At 40.4% G+C, this 20,167-nt stretch overlaps 2 protein-coding genes across 2 annotated transcripts; both read left to right on the top strand.

The window, feature by feature from the left end:
- The first annotated feature begins 2 nt into the window (after window positions 1-2).
- On the top strand, window positions 3-5,272 carry LOC101157944 (kelch-like protein 20). Its single transcript, XM_004071673.4, has 12 exons — window positions 3-101; window positions 416-762; window positions 851-985; window positions 1,055-1,246; window positions 1,340-1,483; window positions 2,489-2,675; window positions 2,903-3,049; window positions 3,149-3,277; window positions 3,626-3,802; window positions 3,980-4,126; window positions 4,209-4,374; window positions 4,466-5,272. The coding sequence occupies exons 2-12, from the start codon at window positions 436-438 to the stop codon at window positions 4,620-4,622; spliced, it is 1,908 nt and encodes a 635-aa protein (XP_004071721.1). The 5' UTR covers window positions 3-101; window positions 416-435; the 3' UTR covers window positions 4,623-5,272.
- Window positions 5,273-6,701: 1,429 nt separating this feature from the next.
- Window positions 6,702-11,935, top strand: LOC101158024 (cytochrome b-c1 complex subunit 2, mitochondrial). The gene is made up of 14 exons (XM_004071442.4): window positions 6,702-6,801; window positions 7,652-7,747; window positions 7,876-8,025; window positions 8,782-8,846; window positions 8,923-8,979; window positions 9,063-9,187; window positions 9,424-9,521; window positions 9,681-9,738; window positions 9,874-9,966; window positions 10,057-10,256; window positions 10,395-10,475; window positions 10,551-10,627; window positions 10,721-10,874; window positions 11,517-11,935. Exons 1-14 carry the CDS (start codon window positions 6,769-6,771, stop codon window positions 11,598-11,600), a joined length of 1,371 nt encoding a protein of 456 aa, XP_004071490.1. The 5' UTR covers window positions 6,702-6,768; the 3' UTR covers window positions 11,601-11,935.
- Window positions 11,936-20,167: the final 8,232 nt, after the last annotated feature.

Below are 20,167 nucleotides of genomic sequence, written 5' to 3'. Positions count from 1 at the left end.
ATGGGCGGGGCTTCCTGTGAGAGGCTTTCAAGTCCTGACTGAAAATCGGTTTTTTACTGTATGTGGGGCCGCTGTGGAGCAGTCACGACTATGTTTTGCAGGTAAAATACGCACCCTTGGCCATTTTTTAACCCTTTCTTTGAACCTTTCTGTAAGTATTTGTTCTGCTTCGAGCTGAATGTCTACTTTAACTGGCAGAATGGTTATTTTTTTCGCGTGTTAGCTAAGCCTCATTACTGGGAGACTAGGCGGCTCACTGCCTCGTTACCGCTCGACTCACTTTCTTTACACATTTAAGTTTTGCTGGAGTTTTACTTTCGGGGAGTTTTCCCACTGCGTGCTACACACGTTAGAATAAACCAGCTAGAGCCCAACTGTGTTTACTGACAGAGTCCTGCTTTGTTTCGCCTCGTAGGATTCCCAGCAGTGTCAGAAATGGCTGAAGTAAACGCTGTCGGCGCTGGTTTTCTCCTGCCTTCCACTATGAACGCCATATTCCAGGTCCAGGAGGAAGCCTGCGCCGCTACTGCTGCTGCTGCTGCTGCTGCCACTGCTGGTGGTACCGCTGCCTCTGCGGCTCCTCCAGCATCTCAAAGCAGCGAGGACTACTTATTCGTGGAGACCAGGCACCCCAACACAGTCCTGCAGGGCCTCAACAGTCTGCGGCTGAACAACGCCTTCTGCGACGTGACCCTGTGCTGTGGGGGGCAGGAGTTCCCCTGCCATCGCATCGTGCTGGCTTCTTTCAGCTCTTACTTCCAAGTAAATCCCCCCCCCCCCCCATAAAACCTTCCATGCACACCACCTCACGCTATTAATATTTGCAATTTCTCCAACCCAATCCCTGCAGGCCATGTTCTCAGCTGATCTCATAGAGTCTAAGCAGGAGCGTGTTGCCATCAATGGTGTAGAACCACAGATGATCGGCATGCTGGTGAGCTATGCCTACACATCAGAGGTCTACATCTCCAAAGCCAACGTGCAGGTATCAAATCCGCTCACACCTTTAATGTGTCCGTCATCGATGGCTGATCCTGGATATGCCTGCGTTCAGGCGCTGCTTGCAGCGGCCAACCTGCTGGACGTGATGGCTGTTCGAGAGGCCTGTTGTCGCTTCATGGAGCGTCAGATGGATGAGATGAACTGCGTGGGGATTCACTGCTTCGCCGAGGCCCATTCTTGTAAGGTGCTAGAGAAACGGAGCATGGACTACATCCTGGAGCATTTCACGACCGTTTGTCAACAGGCAAGAGAGATCAATTGTTGTTTCACTTCATTTCCATCACTGACATAGAAAATGTTTAATATTTCTTATACACACTTTTTAATTTTTTTCCAGGAGGAGTTTCAATCTTTGTGTGTGGATAAATTGACAGAAATCATTTCCAGTGACCTTCTCAATGTGCCTAAAGAGGAAATGGTGTTCGAAGCTGTCATGTTGTGGTTGAATAAATGTCCATCTCGCAAGCACAGCTTTGAAAAGGTCAGTTTTGGTTTTTATTGGTTCAAGCTTCTGACTTATGTTTGGCTCTTATAGATTGATCCACAGGCTGCTGTCTTTTGTTTGGTGTCACAAAGCGGCTCATCTCAGCCCCTTTTGGGAATTCAGATGTCTGTCAAAGAAAGATAAAATACAACTATAGGACTGAAATGAGAAAAGCATTCATGTGCTCATGAAAACATCATTGCACTGGGTGATTTCTTGCTTTATTTCCCCCCTGTTTTTTATTTTGTTTTAATTATAATCATCTTATCTACTCATTTTTTAGAGTAAAATACACAGAAAAGCAACTCCAAGCACATTAAAAATTAATTAAAAACAGTGACGTGTCTGTCATGATAAAAAGCATTCTTTAATTTAAAGTCCTACCCTGATTATCGTTTGTCTTATTTTCAAAGCATTCCCTGTTGTCTTTTAACTATAATGATGTCATATTTAGCCACCATTTAAAAAAAAAACTGCTTTTGTAAATGTTTTTTTTAGGATGGTTTCTGCAGAGTGGCAGTAGTTCATTAGAAATGTGTCTGAGTTGTCGTTGGGACTAGCTAGCTTACAGCCCCTCACACCCCTCAACCCAGCATTACTGGTGCAACAAATATGACGAGCAAAATTGGAGCCATCCAGTCGTAGAGTTTGAGCCAGATGCCAGCTTGGACGAGGAAAGTGAAGACGTACATGGATCTAGTCATGTACGAGTGGATGCGTTAGGATGGAGCAGAGCAGGGAGCTTGTGGTCCTACCGTTGTAGTTTCCACGCCACATATACAAGCTTTTTCAAATGGCCTTTTTTCTGCTCTTGATTCACAACAATTTGAATAAAGAAATGCAATTTTAGGCTTAATTTTATCTTATATGTGGCATCTATAATCAGAAAAATGGCACAAGAACATATTAAAAACACAATTTCATTGGAGTGATTGCAGGAGCACTAACAGTTTCTTTGAATAATAATAATAATATTTTTCCTTTTTTTTTTTTTTCTTAAAGGTGCTTGAGCACATTCACCTGCCTCTCATCAGTCCTTACTATCTCCACGATGTGATTGAGTCTTTGGATGTAGTGAAAGAAAGCCAGGCCTGCCAAAAGCTCATCTCTGAGGCCAAGGACTACCTACTGCTTAAAGACCGCCGTGGGGAGCTCTACTGCTCCCGTGCCAGGCCTCGCAGGTCCACCGGTAGGCTTTCTGACATCTACAACTGAATTTGTTTTCTGCTGAGCTCATCTCTCATGTCTCTAGTCCAACTTTATGCGGTTTAATCTGGTTCTGAATTGTGCAGCCTTTATAGTCTTTTTAATAACAAAATAATTGCTTTTCTGAACTTTGAGTGTTTTAATTTTTTAGATTAATGTATATCCAAAGGCGACAGCTTTTATTCTGCTCCTCTGTTTCCATGGCAACAGGGACCGCTGAAGTCATCGTGACGGTTGGCGGGGAGGATGACAAGGTGGTGCTGCGCAGCGTCGAGAGTTTCGACCCGGTGACAAACCAGTGGAAGAATCTAGCGTGCCTGCCCTTTGCTGTGAGCAAACACGGCTTGGTCGTGTCAGGTGAGGGCCGTTGAGTCAGAGTTCACCGGGTCGTATCTTTGAGCTAATAAAGGTTGAGATTAAAGGCTGTGAATGGCTGTCTCCTTCCACCCTCTGTAGATTCGACTCTGTACCTGGCAGGAGGAGAGTTTCCAGACGGTTCGGCGAGCAGAGAGATGTGGCGCTATGACCCCTGCTTCGACTCGTGGATGGAGATGGCTCCCATGAATGTAGCTCGCTCTGAGTTGGGTCAGTACCATCTCTTCTATCCATTGAACACTTGCATCACTATAAATCAGTATTCATTACATTTTTTATATTATCGGTATATGTAGTTTGTGTTACTATGACGTCAGAAAATGTATGGGAAATTTCGAATGACTTCTGATTTTAATTTTCCAATGTCCTAAACGTAATCCTGTTGGGAAAAAAAGAAACACAATCAAGTGGAAAATATAAAAATAAATGTTTTTTTTTTGTGAGAACCCTGTTAAAGAACATTGTTCCAAAGACACACATTTGTTTGTTGTTTGCTCTCTGTTCTACGTAGCGGAACTGGCTAATCCGTCTTTTCATCCATCTATTTCCTGGTCTTAGGTTTGGTGATGCTGGATGGCTTCGTGTATGCTGTCGGTGGGTGGGAGGGCCGCTCCCGCCTGGACTCTGTGGAATGCTACAATCCTCACACAAACTCTTGGCAGTTTACGAAGTCTGTAAAAATGGCCGTCACAAGTCCTGCGGTCGTAGCACTAGATGGCCTACTGTATGTTACAGGTAGGGAATGTTCAGCCTTTATTTTATTTATTTTTTTATAGTTCTTTTCTATAACTTTTTCTAGTTTTCTAACTTAATCTATTTCACTTTCTTTTCTTTCTTTTTTTGGGTCCTTCCGTTCTTAACTTCATGTTCATCTGTGTTCTTTTGGGTTGCATAAAATTGAAATTTGTCCAGGTGGTGCAGTTCTCGAGGACGGCGATGGTACTGACCTAGCACAAGTTTACAACCCTAAAACTGCAACGTGGACAGAGGTTGCCCCAATGCAGATTGCTCGCTCAGGTTCAGCTGCCTGTACTCTGAAAGGGAAGATCTATGTCATAGGTAAGAAACTCGGCGGCTCCCTATCCTCATCTGATCTGGCTATTCATTAACAACTGGTTAAGTTCTTTTCCTTGTTTTTCAGGTGGATGGCATGCGTCAACTGAGAACACAGACAAGGTTGAGTGCTACAATCCAAAAACCAATCAGTGGACGATGTGTGCCCCCATGAAGGAAAGGCGGTACAGGCCTGGTGCTGCTGTAGTTGATGGCAAGATTTATGTCCTAGGAGGAGAAGAAGGCTGGGACAGGTGAGCAGCTGTCCATATTTATAGGAAAAAGATGGATCTGCTAGAATTGGGAGTTTTGAGTCATTTAATACCGTTTGCTCTTTGCTCGCAGATATCATGACACTATTGAGAGGTACTGTGAAGAAGCCGACACTTGGGAGATTGGCGGGGAGATGCCCACCAGTCGAAGCTGGCTCAGCTGCGTGTCTCTCCAGCTCCGGAAGGATATCCCTGCAAACAGTTGTCCTGACACGACGACCGACAGCTGAAGCACCCCGTCAGACTTCCTGCTGACGGGTTTTAATAACACTTGCACAATCCTTGGAGGCCGCAGGCTGCCGAGCTCAGAGCTGTGGAGGCCTTCGAACTTGAGAAGCGGCGCAAAGCTGTGACTGTTTGACATGATGGTGATCAGTTCCATTCAGTGACTGCTTGTGGAGTAAGTCTAGTTTACTTGAGTTACTCAGTTTGCGATTGTGGTTAAAATAGGTGTTCATCTAGAGGATCTTGAGTTACTACTATGACCCACTTTCAATTCAGGAGTGCGTCTTTGCTCTGTGTGTGGAGGATATTTTAGTGTCCAAGCAACACAATCTAAGGAAGCTCCCAGCCAATACAATGTATTTTTGTATTATGTGGTGTATTTATTTGGGAGTTAACTGTCAGATCAACCTTTTGTACATAGTTTACATGTTGTAATGCAAGCTCTGTTGGACACAGCATCTTATAGATATGTTCGAGATTTCCTGTGGTAAAAAGAAATGTGCACTTGTCTTTAGTTAGATCCTTTAAGTTTTAAATGTTTGTATTTTTCAATATGTATTTTATTAAATATATTTTTGTAATGTGGTGTGAGTCCATCATTATGGTGAATTGTAAGTAAAGATATGTTGTAATAAACATTTGTAATATGTCTTTATCATTGGCTGATATTCTTTTTTTACATGGAGGTCGGATCGGTATGTTTCTATTTTAACTGTTTTAATATTTTGCCTTTCCCCTGTTCGATCAACTAACTGGTAATGTCTTGCTTTTGTTCCCCTAATGATCATTCAAGTACATGATTTGGTTTAACAAGTTATCATTTGAATTTAAGACCGCATGCAGTGAAGGAGCCCCCACTGGAAAAAATATAGCACTCGTTTTTGTGTTTTTGCTAAAGAAAAGAGGAAAATGGTTAAATCTGTCTTTAAAGTTTGGTCAGCTGATTGCTAGAATATTCTTATTTGAAAGGTAATATCAACATTTACAACAGATACATTGTTTCCAAGTTACACATAGTTTTACATGTACAGTATATTTTCAGTCAGTAAATAAGAATTACGTGCTTATCATTTTGTACTCCCTTTTCCCTCTTTTTTTTATATATATGAACAAAAGAACAGAACAGATGTCAATCACACTCTTCCTACAAAAAAAAGATAAAATAATAAATGTACACGACCTAGAAAACTACCCTGATGGACAAATCGTTTACTTTATACACAAAATATTTACACCTCAAATGAAAGTCATTTTGAAATATCAAAAATTTACCCTGTTGGATTTTTTTTTTCATAAATACAAATTTAAATCCGAACCATGTATTTTCTGTTCATCTGAAACCAAAATATTAGAACATATCTTTTCTAGTTGCAGAGAGAGAATATTCTGGACTGATATTCATTACTTGTCTCTCAGTTTTTTAAATTCCCCCCATTTTCTTTACCTGATCTCTTTTTTATGGAAACCCTACCTGAAAGTTTCGTCCTTTTAAAAACCCTGATTGTGTGTCTGAAATAATCTGATTCAGTCCTGTTTTCATTTCAGATGCTATAATATTGGTTAAAATTATATAATCATCATTGAGAAGGGATATAGATGTTGGTATCAAATGATCAATTAGTCTGGCGTGTTTCCCAGGTTTAGGGATAAGGGTTATGACACCCTGCTTCATGATAGTTGGAAGGATGAAATTTCCCGGAAGTTTCTGATGTCATCAATCGTATTTTGTGCAAACACATCATTCATTTATGTCAATGTAAAAAAGCCCTTTGTTTAGTATCTTTCTGAATTAATTTTCTGATTATTTTAAGTGTCTTAAATGCATTTTTAAACAAAAACTGGAAAACTACAGTAATTTATCAAAATAGTTTAAAATTGTAGTTATTTTAAATTGTTTTTTTTGCCTTGCCCTTACCTATTTAATTGTATTTATTAATTTTTTTTGTATGCACATTTAGATTTTATGACAGAGTTTTAGGGCCACAAAAAAAATCAATTTGGTTTCTATACGAATAAATAAACTTAATTAAAAAAAGAAAAAGATTTTTGTTTCCCTGAGATTGCTGCTCGCGCATTGCCTTGTGGGTGATACGTCACTTCTACGCCGTAGCTGATTCTGGACCGGCCGGGTGAAGGAGAGATTTAGGAGTCATGAGAGGAATCCGGTCCCTGAATAATTTCTCGGTAACTCCCTAAAGCATTTACAACTATGACAACAATATGTACTGTTTTATCGTGTTTCAGTGGAAAACTTAGCATCTGTTTGGCTAAAAATCCTAAATGAAATGGGAAAGTTAGCAAGTTGGCTAGCTAACGTAGGTAGTCAGATTTGTTGATGATTAACTGCAGTAGTACTAGTCGATGCATAAACTGTAATTTTTTTTTAAGACCTATCATAATAAAGTAAAAAGTTCCGAATGTAACATTCCCATTTTTATTTTTATTTTTTTGGTGCGGTGCCTTGATGTGCATGAAGGTCATCCCCGATCTAGCTTGCTTATACTCATCATTACCCTTAGTTTGTTTCGACATATGTAGACTGTTTTGACAACTTTCAAGAAGAAAGTTTCAGGGCTATGCTTTGAGGTTTCATTTGTTTTGTATATTTTTTTGATGTGAAACTTCGTGTAGATCAGATGTCTAACAGATTTTAACTTTATAAAGTTCTTGATCAGGTTTTACAGATGGTTTACAGTTGAAGTCTAGTTTATTATGAATACTTGAGTATACGACGTATGGCAAATACTATAGGTATACTTGTTGTACACTTAAATAAACTACTTTTTGCTAAGTATAGTTTATGTCGAATACATATTTCATTACCTTAGCTGTATCTTTAACAAAGATATAACAAACTACAGAGTGACCAAACGTTTGGACACACCTTCTCATTCAAATGAGCTTTTGGTCTATACTATATAGATAGATGGATGGATGGGTGGATTTTAAATATTTGTCCTTTTTTTTTTTTACCATGTCTCAAGATGAATGCATACCTCAAATCATTTTAATTTGATGCTACTGCTTCTCACAGAAACGCTGCTATGCTGCTGCTAGACGGAGGGAAACTCTGACTGAGCCGCTGGAAAGCCTGAAACCCTCCAAACCTCTCCCTCCACAAGACGTCCAGGTTCGTGTAGTTGTCTGAAATGCTTGAATAGTTAATTCTGGCCAGCACAATCTTGTATCACATAAAGTGCAATCTCCGTGTCTTGGATCTAAATAGTTTCAGTGGAAGTTTTCTTTTTGCTGTTTCAGGTGTCAAAACTCCCAAATGGTCTGGTGATAGCTTCAATAGAAAACTACTCCCCAGTTTCCAGTGTGGGTGTGTTTGTAAAGGCTGGGAGTCGCTATGAGACGGCAGAAAACCAAGGTGTTTCTCACGTGTTGCGGCTGGCAGCGAACCTGGTAATTTGTGCATGAGGTTGTGTTAGTGTCATATTTTCAGGAAGCAATACATTTCTTGGATATTTATCCCTTTTTTAAAAGGTTGCTACATTTTCCTCCACTCAAGTTTGCAAGTAATCCAACTGCCAATTACATAAATGTTAAAGTTAGCATCGTCTTTATAGGTTAACATGTCCTGTCCTCGGTTACAGATTATTGTTTCTCACAGATGGGGATGTGATTCAACAGAATCTTGCAGTTGGCAAAGATAAACAAACCCATTTTTAATTGAATCTTTTCGATTAAAACCCATGACAACCTGCCTATAAGTCTATAAGTCGAGTGTTTTTCTGTAACTGTAATTACATTGTCTCTGTAGAAAAATAAAAACAATCTCCAAATTATGAATAAATTAAACATAGTTTACATTTGTGACCAATGCTGGGTAACACTGCCCAAATACTGAATTCTTTAGAATTTTATGCCCAAGTTAACAATGCACTTAAATAATTGTTAAATTTTTATCCCAAATTTGATTAAGAGAAGCTATTTCCTCATAACTAGTTAATTAAACTGTGAGAAGTGTGAACTTTGAAGATTGTATATTTGGATTTAAATATAAGAAAGTATTTGCAATAGAAAATCAAAATAACTTTTTCTAAGTAAAGTCAAATTACTGTAATAAATTACTTTTTAAAAAAAATCACAATCTATTTGTTTCATTTGTTAGAGATAGCTTTATCCTCAACCTTCTGTTTTTATTTATTCCATTTGTAGACAACAAAGGGAGCATCTGCATTCAAGCTCTGTCGTGGGGTTGAAGCAATAGGGGGAAGCCTGAGGTCAGGAATTCATTTCTAGCTCCTGCTTGTGTTAGAAGTAGGGTGTTTAACATTGAGCTGTGCTTCTTTTTTTTAGTGTGAAAACGTCACGAGAGACCATGGTCTACACCGCAGACTGCCTAAGAGACGACCTGTAAGACGGAGTAAATATTTCTTTTTCCTAATTGATTTTTTTTTTTTGCTCTAAAGTTTAGTTTTTTTTACTTTTCTTTTTAGAGATTCTCTGTTGGAGTTTCTAATCAATGTGACAGCAGCGCAGGAGTTCCGGCCATGGGAGTTACAAGACCTAATAACCAGGGTACAGATAGACAAGGCTCTGGCTCAGCAATGTCCTCAGATAGGTGAGAGCAATCTGAAATGTATAGCAATACAGCAGTAACATTTGTTGTTTGTGTGTTTGTTTTTTAAAGGAGATTGGAATGGTTTTCTGTCATTTTGTAGCAATCAAGTTTTGCTTAATTAGAAAAGCTTTCTTTCAGCTACAGGATTAATCGATTAATGAAAACCTTTATCTTGTCCAAGAAGAAATTCCTCTTACTATCTAGGACTCAAATCAATTGTTTGTTTTCTTTTGAAGGTGTAATCGAGAAGTTGCACGAAGCAGCATACAAAAATGCCCTCTCCAACTCCCTGTACTGCCCTGATTACATGGTTGGTCAGATCTCTTCTGAACAGGTATGGGTGCATTTTATTGTTCCGTTGCAATGTATTATATAGTGGAGGGAGCTTCTCCTTTAATTAAATATTAGGATATAAATGTCTTAACCCAGTAAAATGTCTGTATATAGTTGTTTCATTGTTTATCCACAGCTCCTCTTTTATTCTTCCCTTTAGCTACAGTCATTTGTTGGTGATCATTTCACCACTGGCCGAATAGCTTTAGTAGGACTTGGTGAGTGTTGTCTTTGGGTCCTGTAGTTCTTTTGATCTATTTTCCTTTTCCATTCTTCCTGAGTGGTACACTTGTCTAAACTTGTGGATGATTTTTATCAATCTTTTGGGAACTGTCCCTTTTGAATCCATTTAGGTGTAAATCACTCCAACCTTAGGAAAGTGGCTGAGGGTCTGAGTGTCCGCAGTGGAGCCGGAGCGCCTGTGGCTAGAGCTTTGTATCGTGGAGGTAAAGACAGATGAAACACTGTGACTGTGCTCTTCAGCTTTACCGCTGCTCTATTCTCATGCGTTTTTCTTTTTTTGTGTGTGTGTCTAGGTGAGCTGCGAGTGCAGAACAATGACGACCTGGTCCATGCGTTGATCGTCAGTGAGGGTGGGGTGATAGGCAGTGCCGAGGCTAATGCCTTTAGTGTGCTGCAAAGGATCCTGGGAGCAGGTCCCCATGTGAAGAGGGGGTCCAGCATCACCAGCAAACTGAGCCAGGGTATTGCCAAAGCTACAACAAAGCCATTTGATGTAAGAACTGTAGAACGCAGAGGTGCACTTGTTCGAAATAAACATTGATTATGTTATCATCATGTGAAAATATTTATGTTTTTAATAAAACAGAAAACAATATATTCACATAAAGGGATGCCCTCTAATTGTTTTCAGGCCACCGCCTTCAATGCCTCATACTCGGACTCTGGACTGTTTGGCGTCTATACCATTTCACAGGCTGACTCTGCAGGAGAGGTAAATATCTCATTTGCTCTTCTTCACCGAATGTGAAAGAGCCTCAACCCATTGTCTTTGTATTTCTGTGAGCAGGTGATTGAAGCTGCCCTGAGTCAAGTGAGAGGTGTTTCACAGGGAAATGTGTCAGAAGCTGACATTACTAGAGCAAAGTAAGTTCACTTAAAGGAGCCGTCGTCTGTTCCAGCCAAGTTGCAGACAAGAGTTTTTTTATGACTGTATTTCTGCTGAACTTTTCATCGTAGAAATCAGGTGAAGGCGGAGTATCTCATGTCAATCGAAGGCTCTGATGGATTGATGGAGGAGCTGGGTACTCAGGTTCTGACCACTGTAGCATACCAGGCTCCTGACACTGTCCTCCAGGCTATAGAAGCAGTCAGCCAAGATGCTGTAGTCCAGGTAGGTTCCTATTGAGAAAACGTGTTAATCGTTTTATTTCAGGCCTGTCGTTTTTGCCTGGAGCTCTGTTTTATTCAAACTGTTTGTGAAATGGACCATAACTCTTGGGTTTGATTCTATATCTCTGACCCTGTGTGTGCTATTATGAAAGGAAAAATGCTAATTCTTGTGTGGGCACATTGTTCAGGGAAAATAAAACATATATATAAATTTAAAAGCCTGAGAGATATCCACTGAGAACTAACATGGTAGAATAGAGATTTCTTTTGGTTTGTTTTTGATGCCTCCACTCCCTTATGTGATCTTGGCTTTGTTGTCACAGCAACGCTACCGGAAAGCAGTTACCTTCAGAAGAGGCAAAAAAAATAAATAAAATTGCAGTATCTTTTTTCACACATAATCAGTGTGTTCGTCTTTAAAGAGAAAAATAGAGGTATAAAAAATCATTTTTTAGAGATCAGTACTTTTCTCTGTCTGTCACAGAACAATTAAAAAGGTTTGTGACCCATATTAAAACATAACTGATAGTTGACCCAGGTCCTAAAAGGCTTCATGCAGTTAGTCAATAAAGTTTTTACATCAACATTTTTAATTATTTTAATTATTTTTAATGAAATAATTGTATTTTTATCTTTTCTACAGGCTGCTAAAACGTTTGTAGATGGCACAAAGACGATGGCAGCAAGTGGACACCTCATGAACACACCTTTTGTGGATGAAATTTAAAAAAAAAAAATTAACAATTATTTTATCTTGAGCCTGTTGTGTCTGCAAATTTCCAAAGTAAGATCTTCAAAGCTGGAATCTTTTGCAGTAATTTAATAAATGTCAGTAATCATTTACCTGCCCTGCAGTTTGTGCATACACAGAGAGCCACAAAAACACAATGAAGTTTGTCTTGTGGGTTTTTTGTTAATTTACATGTACATCAATGTAAAATAACAGTAAACTTGACTATACTCTTATTCTGTATCTTTAACTGAAATCAGTTATGTATTAGTTCATGTAGTTTGATAAATTATGCGGACTGCTTTGCATTAAATATCTGATTACAAATGAAACTCAGTAGCTGCTGTCTTTTACGACGGAGTTTTAGGGCCACGGTGAGGAAAAAAAATTATGGCCAACGTGGCGAGATTAAAGTCGTCATGTCGACTTTAATCTCATCATGACGAGAAAAAACTCGACACAAAGTTTCGAGAAAAAACTCGTCTTGTCGAGATAAAAGTTGAAATAAAGTTTCGAGATTAAAGTCGCAATGTTGCGCGCGAGAGAAAAAAAATCGTAAATTTACGAGATTATTGTGGAAGTGAGCATGCAGAGCAGCAGGTGATCGCCGTGCAGCAGCAGAGCAGACCGACTAAACGTAGCTGAACTACGACGGAGTTTTAGGGCCACGGTGAGGAAAAAAAATTCTGCCCAACATGACGAGATTAAAGTCGTCATGTCGACTTTAATCTCGTCATGACGAGAAAAAACTCGACACAAAGTTTCGAGAAAAAACTCGTCCTGTCGAGATAAAAGTCGAAATAAAGTTTCGAGATTAAAGTCGCAATGTTGCGCGCGAGAGAAAAAAACTCGTAAATTTACGAGATTATTGTGGAAGTGAGCAGCACGCAGAGCAGCAGGTGATCGCCGTGCAGCAGCAGAGCAGACCGACTAAACTTTGTTGAACAGGTGAGCTGAATGTTAATTGATAACGTTCCAAATGTCTGGAGGCTCATTTGATTGATTCACAAGTTATTAAAGTTTTATTTATTGATGGTTGGTTTGCAGGATCACTGCAGCCCGATGAAGCCATGATCGGGTGTCCCTGCAGCTGTTTGCTTGAATCCTTTCTTCCTCCACCAGAGACCAGATCTCTATGTTTGTGTGATGCTTCTGTCTGAGGAGGAGAAGCACTTTTTGCCTTTATCAACGTTGTAATGCTAATATAACAGACTATTTTCATTCATCTTTGTTTTTTAATGATCAAACGGGTCGCTTCATCTGCAGGAGGGGGCGTATGTGACACTGTTTACTTCCGCATGGGTGATCGGATGACAGGTTCATGACGTAATGTGACAGATGAACTTCAGGTTATGTGAATGAAAAGGAGAATAAAGGCTGCAGCGATCCTCTACACCCAATCGTGTCTCTGAGCTCCTTATTTTACAGATGAAACTCCGCTTTACTGACACCGAACCCCGGAAAGACGGCTACAGGGAAAATAATTTCATTTTGAGTCGCCAAAAGGCTCAAAATCTCTTTGTTTTAAACCTATAATCCTGAAATAAAGCTTCACAAAAGGCTCCACATATTTCATCTTCAAGCTAGGCTCCGATAAACAGACAACTTCGGTGTTTTCTCCTTGTTAATCAATGAACTTTTTCCCGTAAATTTACGAGTTTTTATCTCCTAATAAAATTACTTTTTTTTGGTGGCCATTAAACTCTGTCGTAAACTCTGAAGTACAAAGCCACTAGCTCTCTAACAATAGCCATAACACTGAATATTCCTGAAAGACTCAGCTTCACTGCTCTCGCGCAACATTGCGACTTTAATCTCGAAACTTTATTTCGACTTTTATCTCGACACGACGAGTTTTTTCTCGAAACTTTGTGTCGAGTTTTTTCTCGTCATGACGAGATTAAAGTCGACATGACGACTTTAATCTCGTCACGTTGGCCAGAATTTTTTTTCCTCACCGTGGCCCTAAAACTCCGTCGTAGTCGTATAGTCTTTTTATATATTCACTCAAAAGTTATTTGGTAAGGGGATTACATTCCTAAGAAAAAAATGCTGTCATTGACCAGTAGGGGGAGCCAAAAGTTATCAATTTATGGATTTAAATTGTAATAAAGCTTTTTATTGTGGTTTTATTTATCAAATCAAATCAAATCAAACTTTATTTATAAAGCACTTTTCATATATAAATATAACACAAAGTGCTTTACATTAAAACACAACAAAATATAAAAACAAGCATTGACGATTTAAAAATAAATAAATAAATGGGGCCCCCCTCCCCGTACCTAGCCCCCCACTCCTTTCACACCTCCCACCCCCTAAGTGATGGCAAAGGACAATGTGAGCTGAGCACAAAAAGAGGATGCTGGAAACGCTAATAATTGGAACCTCCCCCTCCGTGAACAGCGGCATAGACAGCCAAATGCAGCTTCACAGGCGGGGACCGCTCCACCACAGCTAAGTGGTGATGCAGGTCCCCATCTAGAGCTGCAGTGGCTGAACAGCAGCCGACCCAGAAGGAGGGGTTCCAGCTGAGGAAGCACCGGAAATAAAAATGAATAAAAATGAGAATAAACAAGTAAAAATATTGATAAAAACAATAAAACATTAAAATAAGGTAAATTAAAATAACGCGTTAAAATCAGATTCAAGTTCATAAAACAAGATAAAATGGATAGATAAATAAATAAAATAAAAAGTACATATAAATAAATAAATAACTGAATAAATACATAAAAGTAGTAAAAAATTAGCTAAAAGCCAGGTTAAAAAGATGGGTCTTGAGCCTTTTCTTAAAAGCATTAATGCTCTCTGCGGCTCTCAGGTCCTCCGGCAGACTGTTCCATAAACGGGGGCCATAGTGCTGAAATGCAGCCTCTCCATAGGTTTTACTTTTTACAGTTGGAATGGTTAACAGACCAGTGCCAGAGGATCTCAGGGTCCGCGAGGGTTCATACTTCACTAAAAGATCTGATAAATAAGAAGGCGCAAGACCGTTAAGACATTTAAAAACTGTTAAAAGTATCTTAAAATCAATCCTGAAGCATATGGGGAGCCAATGCAGGGATTTCAAAATTGGGGTGATGTGAGCTCGCCTCCTGGTCTTTGTAAGAACTCGTGCAGCAGAGTTCTGGAGAAGTTGAAGGTTCCTAATGTTGGTTTTTGGAAGACCAGAAAGCAGGGCGTTACAGTAATCAACTTTACTCATGATAAAAGCATGCATTAGCATCTCCATATTAGCAAGAGAGAGTAGTGGGCGGACTCTAGCCAGATTTTTGAGATGATAAAAACCAGTTTTAACCACCTGTTTTATATGGGGGATAAAAGTTAGCTTAGAGTCGAAGATAACACCCAGGTTTCTGACTGTTTCTGAATGACTTAATGAAAGTTCCTGTAGCTTCAGAAACTGTTTCTCCCTCTTGGCTTCAGGACCGATAACTAAAATTTCCGTTTTGTCCTGGTTGAGCTGCAGAAAATTATTTGCCATCCATAATTTTACATCTAAAATACAGTTAAAAAGTGCTTCTATTGGTCTTGTGTCATCAGGAGACATAGCTATGTACAGCTGGGTATCATCAGCATAGCTATGAAAGCTGATGTTGTGGCTCCTGATGACATTCCCCAGAGGAAGCATGTAAATGTTAAAAAGCAAGGGGCCAAGGATGGAACCTTGAGGCACACCACAATTAATTTCATGGACCCCAGAGAAGTGCGTGTCCATGCTTACCATAAAGTTTCTCTCCATGAGATACGATTCGAACCACTTGAGAACAGTCCCTGAAAGGCCAAGACTTTTAAGTCTGTTTACAAGGATCAGGTGATCAACAGTATCAAAAGCTGCGCTTAGATCTAGTAGAACTAGTACTGAGATCTGACCTGAATCCAAGGCACATCTGACATCATTAACGATTTTTAACAAGGCTGTCTCTGTGCTGTGGTTCGTCCTAAAGCCAGACTGGTTTATCTCAAAAATGTTGTTTTGAGAGAGAAACTCATTCAGCTGAATAAAAACAAGTTTTTCTAAAACCTTACTTAAAAATGGCAAGTTGGACACAGGTCTGTAGTTATTAAAAATTGAAGGGTCTGAATTAGTTTTCTTGAGTAACGGTTTCACCACTGCCGTTTTAAAGGCAGCAGGAAAAATACCCGTCTGTAGAGAGGAGTTCATGATATTTAAAATCTCACTCTCAAAAGACCCGTAAAAGGATTTAAAAAGTGAAGTAGGGATGGGATCTAAAAAACAAGTTGTTGGATTAACTTGGGAGAAAACTCGACCAAGTGTTGCAGCTTCAACCAGGTCAAAACTGTCCAGTGCTTCCTCAGGTAACATCAAGCCAACATAACCAATAGAGAGGCTTTTCTGTTCTTTTATGATGTTAGATCTGACAGAATCGATCTTGCTCCTGAAGTGGTCTGCAAAGTCCTCACACAATGAGGCGGAGGCTGGCATTGGGTTTTTGTTTGCATTTGAGTTGATCAGGGACTCAATTGTGGTGAAAAGGACTCTGGGGTTATTCTTATTTACAGAAATGATGTTAGCAAAATATGAATTTCTGGTCTGTTTTACGGTTTGATTATATAGTTTTAGCTGGTTTTGGTATAATTGATAGTTTATTTCAAGTTTGTGTTTTCTCCAAAGTCTTTCGGCAGATCTACAACGTCTCTTCAATTGTTTAATTTCTTCAGTTCTCCAAGGGGGTGTGGCTTTGGTTCTTATCTTTTTAGACGTTAGTGGAGCTACTGAGTCGAGACTGGATTTTAATTTACTGTTAAAATTTTCAACGAGTAGATCACAGGGGGCCGGCAAGACAAGCGGAGAGTAGGAGCGAACAGATGTAATAAACTTTTCGACCACTTCAGGAGTCAAGTAGCGTTTCTTCACCGTTCTCACAGAGGTCTCTTGCTTTATAAAACCAGTGATGTTAAAAAGCACACAGTAATGGTCAGATACAGCCAGATCCACAACAGCGGACACACTGGTAGGTAAACCATGACTGATGACAAGGTCAAGAGTGTGCCCTCTGTTGTGAGTCGGCTGCATGACGTGTTGTTTAAAATCAAGAGAGGAGAGCAAGTCCAAGAACTGAGTAGTGCAATAGTCCGACTTCCCGTCTGTATGCAAGTTAAAATCACCTGTTATTAAAATCATGTTAAAAGAAGTGTGGACAGATGCTAAAAACTCAGAAAACTCCTCAATAAAAACAGAGCTTGGTTTGGGTGGTCTGTATACTGTGATGCATAAAACTGGAGGGCTGTTAAAAACAAAGGCATGATGTTCAAAGCTGGGGTACTCATCTAATGCAATCTGCTTTACTGCAAAGGAGTTGGACATTATAGATGCAGTACCCCCACCCTTTTTGCCCTCCCTGGTTGAAAAAACAAAGCTAAAATTGGGTGGAGAGGCCTCTGTGAGAACAGTAGATGCATCCGTGCTCAGCCATGTTTCAGTTAAAAAGAGTCCATCAATTTTATAATCATGGATAAAATCATTTATGATAAATGTTTTGTTGGACAAAGATCGAATATTAAAAAGTGCCAAGTTAAGAGAGGGGGGTGGAGTGGTTGTGGAAGCTGCTTCCTCAGGTTTTGGTGATTCCTTTAGTGGACGAAGCCAGTTAGCGTTTGCTTTTCTCCCAGCACTTCCCCTCATGGAAGACCTGTCTGTAATAATGGTCTTAATGGGATAGACTGGGGGGGCTGGAGGTCGTGGCAAGGAAGCACTGTCAATCGAAGCAGTTTTTTGGGGAATGTGGGGAGGTGATACCAAATCCAGTCAGTCACTTCCACAGACCGATGTCTGCATGGATGAGGAGGAGATCTGGACTGGTGGGGGCATGATGGGGGCTGGTGATGTCTGGACTGAGTGTCTGATGTTGGCAGCTAAAATATTGCTGCCCAGTGGACTGAGGTGAATCCCGTTAGTTTTATAGAATGAAGTTCTGTTCCAGAAAAGATTAAAATTGTCAATAAAAACAAATCTGTTCCTACTGGAAGCAGAGTGGAGCCAGGTGCTCAGACTCAGCAGCCTGCTGAAGCGGCCCTGGCCGCGGGAGAGGGAGGGGAGGGGTCCCGAGATAAAAACAGTCAATGGACAAGAGTTTAAAAAATTAAAAAGTCTGATGAACGCCTTTTTAGTCGTTTCAGACTCTCGATAAGATGTGTCATTAAAACCAACATGTAAAATCAGCCTCCTGACTGTGGAAGGGAAAGATCGCAGCAGGTCTGGGAGTTTCTCCAGAATATCCAGAACTGTGGCTCCTGGAAAGCAATGTGTGACCGCGTTAAAGAAGCGGACCTTCCGTATTATGGAGTCCCCGATTATCGCCGTTGTCGGTGTGAACAGTGGAGGAGGACACGCGGGCGCAGGTGCAGAGCCGACAGGTACCTGCGTGACGACAGCGGCAGCGGCGGCCTCACCTTGCGGCCGGTGGTTCATCTGCGGCGGCGAGGTCCGAGCCTTGCTGGAATGGAAGCGGACGGCTTCCTTCAGGATCCGACGGCGGGAGGAAGAAGCTGGAGCCCGCGAGGACGCGGGGAGATCCAGACGCTCGTCTGATCCTGATGGGGCTTTAGCGGTGATCCCCGAGGCCCGGTCCGGGTTGCTGCATACCGCGATGCGTCCGTCCTCCTTCGGGATCACAGTGGCGTCTCTCCGTAGAGCGGGGAAATCCATAGTGGAGCCCAGGTCTGGTGGAGTCTGTGCCGCTGTGATCGCTGCGGAAGGAGCGGGAGAATCCGTAGCCAGGCCGGAGAAGCGGTTGGAGAGACTCAGGACAGGAGCCTTCCGGGTCTCGTCAGATCTCCTCCTTCTGGGCCTTCGGACAACCACTTCTTCATCCAGGGATCTTTGCTTGGGTGTTGAGAATGAAGAAGGCCGTGGGCAGGTGGACGGGTCCCATGGAGCTGTGTCCTGGAGTGCGGCGCTAAGCGAGGTTAGCCGCTTAGACTGAGCGAAGGAGACGTCCATGAATCTGGACAGGAGAGCGTCCTTCATTTCCAGCTCAGCTTTCAGAAGACGGATGTCTTCCTTGAGGTCAGTGATCATTCCAGTAGCTTTACTCAGAGACTGTGAGACCAGATCATTGGTTGGATTTGGGTTTTTTCCCAAGTTTTGGTCTGGACTCACCACTGCTGTTTCTCCGTCCGCCATTTTTGATGAGAACTGTGTTTTATGACTGGTTTGGTCATCAAACTATCTGATATACTATTATCACTGTCTTGGAAAATCTATGTAGTTTATATAGAAACTAAATGGTCTAAATACGTTTTTAAATGTGCTGATTTAATCTACATAACTTCAACGTTGAGGTTGCTTTTTGGTTGTAGGTGTTGCCTCTAACCAGTCCGGCACCATTTTAGGAGAGAATCCTATCTTGAATACGAGAGTAGATTTGGAATCTTTAGATGACAATTTTATTTGTAATATTTCCTATTTTTATAACTGTTCTAAAAATGTAGTGAAAAGGTAAAGTAAAAACCCAATGCATCAACTTCAAAGTCTTCAGTAAAAAACAGCTTATTTTATTCATAATGCCAGATCAAAGAAGTATTAAAAGAGAAATGTTTTTGTCTCATGTGAAAAAATGCCTTTCAAAACAGTCTACAGCTTTTAGGACTGAGGAGGACTAACAGAAATGAAACCTTTCTAGGAACACATTGACAAATGTTATAGTTTTACTTCACAGAAGTTTTCAACCTGTATTGTGAATAAAGCAGTGTTCTTTGTAAAATGCAGTATTAAGACAATGCACTAATTGTAATAGCAAACTAAAACATTTGTTATTGTAGTGATATAGTGACTCTAAAGATTGCAGAAATCTGTTTATTTGATTTCTTTAGAATCTCAGAGTCACAGTGATAGGAACTGAAAATTATACATATGAACAAATACACTATATTACCAAAAGTATTGGCTCCCCGATCCAAATAATCAGAATCAAGGATCCTAATCCTGAATGCTTCAGGATTCCAAAACATTTTGGACAATTCCATGCTCCCATGCTTGTGGGAACAGTTTTGGAGCGGGCTCCTTCCTCTTCTAACATGATAGTGAACCAGTTCACAGAGCAAGGCCCATGAAGACATGGATGACAGTCTGGTGTGGATATACTTGACTGGCCTGCACAGAGTCCTGACCTGAACCTGATAGAAAACATTTGGGAGGAGTCAGAGCAGAGACTGAGAGCCAGGCCGATGCACTTTTGAAGGATGGTAAAAAATTCCTATAAACACACTCCTCAACCTTGTGGACAGCCTTCTTAGAAGAGTTGAAGCTTAAATAGTTGCAAAAAGTGGACCGACATCGTTTTGAACTCTACGGGTTATGAATGGGATGAAACTTCAGTCCATATGTGAGGCAAGTCAGGTGAGCCATTACTTTTGGTAATATAGTGTAAATAAATGATATTGAATCTAGTTTATAAATTAAGCATGAATTTCTTCCTGCTTTTATTATGTTGAAAATTAATTTCTAACCTCCACCACTTCTACCCTCATCACTTTTTGGTTCTTACAAGTACTTGAACCTTGAAGAAATGTTTTCATCTCTTTGCAATTCAGTCACA

The sequence above is a fragment of the Oryzias latipes genome, chromosome 8 (assembly GCF_002234675.1).
Source record: "Oryzias latipes chromosome 8, ASM223467v1".
Taxonomy (NCBI): Eukaryota; Metazoa; Chordata; class Actinopteri; order Beloniformes; family Adrianichthyidae; genus Oryzias; species Oryzias latipes.
Note: the sequence above shows the minus strand (reverse complement) of the source record. Positions and strands in the feature narration are given on the sequence as shown.

What these genes read in the sequence shown, in the direction of transcription:
- LOC101157944 (XM_004071673.4), top strand. Translation starts at nt 436, where the DNA reads ATGGCTGAAGTAAACGCTGTCGGCGCTGGTTTTCTCCTGCCTTCCACT. An exon ending in CAGGCCTCGCAGGTCCACCG is followed by an intron (nt 2,676 to 2,902) that starts GTAGGCTTTCTG and finishes CCATGGCAACAG; the next exon opens with GGACCGCTGAAGTCATCGTG. An exon ending in TGTAGCTCGCTCTGAGTTGG is followed by an intron (nt 3,278 to 3,625) that starts GTCAGTACCATC and finishes TCCTGGTCTTAG; the next exon opens with GTTTGGTGATGCTGGATGGC.
- LOC101158024 (XM_004071442.4), top strand. Translation starts at nt 6,769, where the DNA reads ATGAGAGGAATCCGGTCCCTGAATAATTTCTCG. An exon ending in GACTGCCTAAGAGACGACCT is followed by an intron (nt 8,980 to 9,062) that starts GTAAGACGGAGT and finishes TTTTCTTTTTAG; the next exon opens with AGATTCTCTGTTGGAGTTTC. An exon ending in TCAGCAATGTCCTCAGATAG is followed by an intron (nt 9,188 to 9,423) that starts GTGAGAGCAATC and finishes TTTCTTTTGAAG; the next exon opens with GTGTAATCGAGAAGTTGCAC.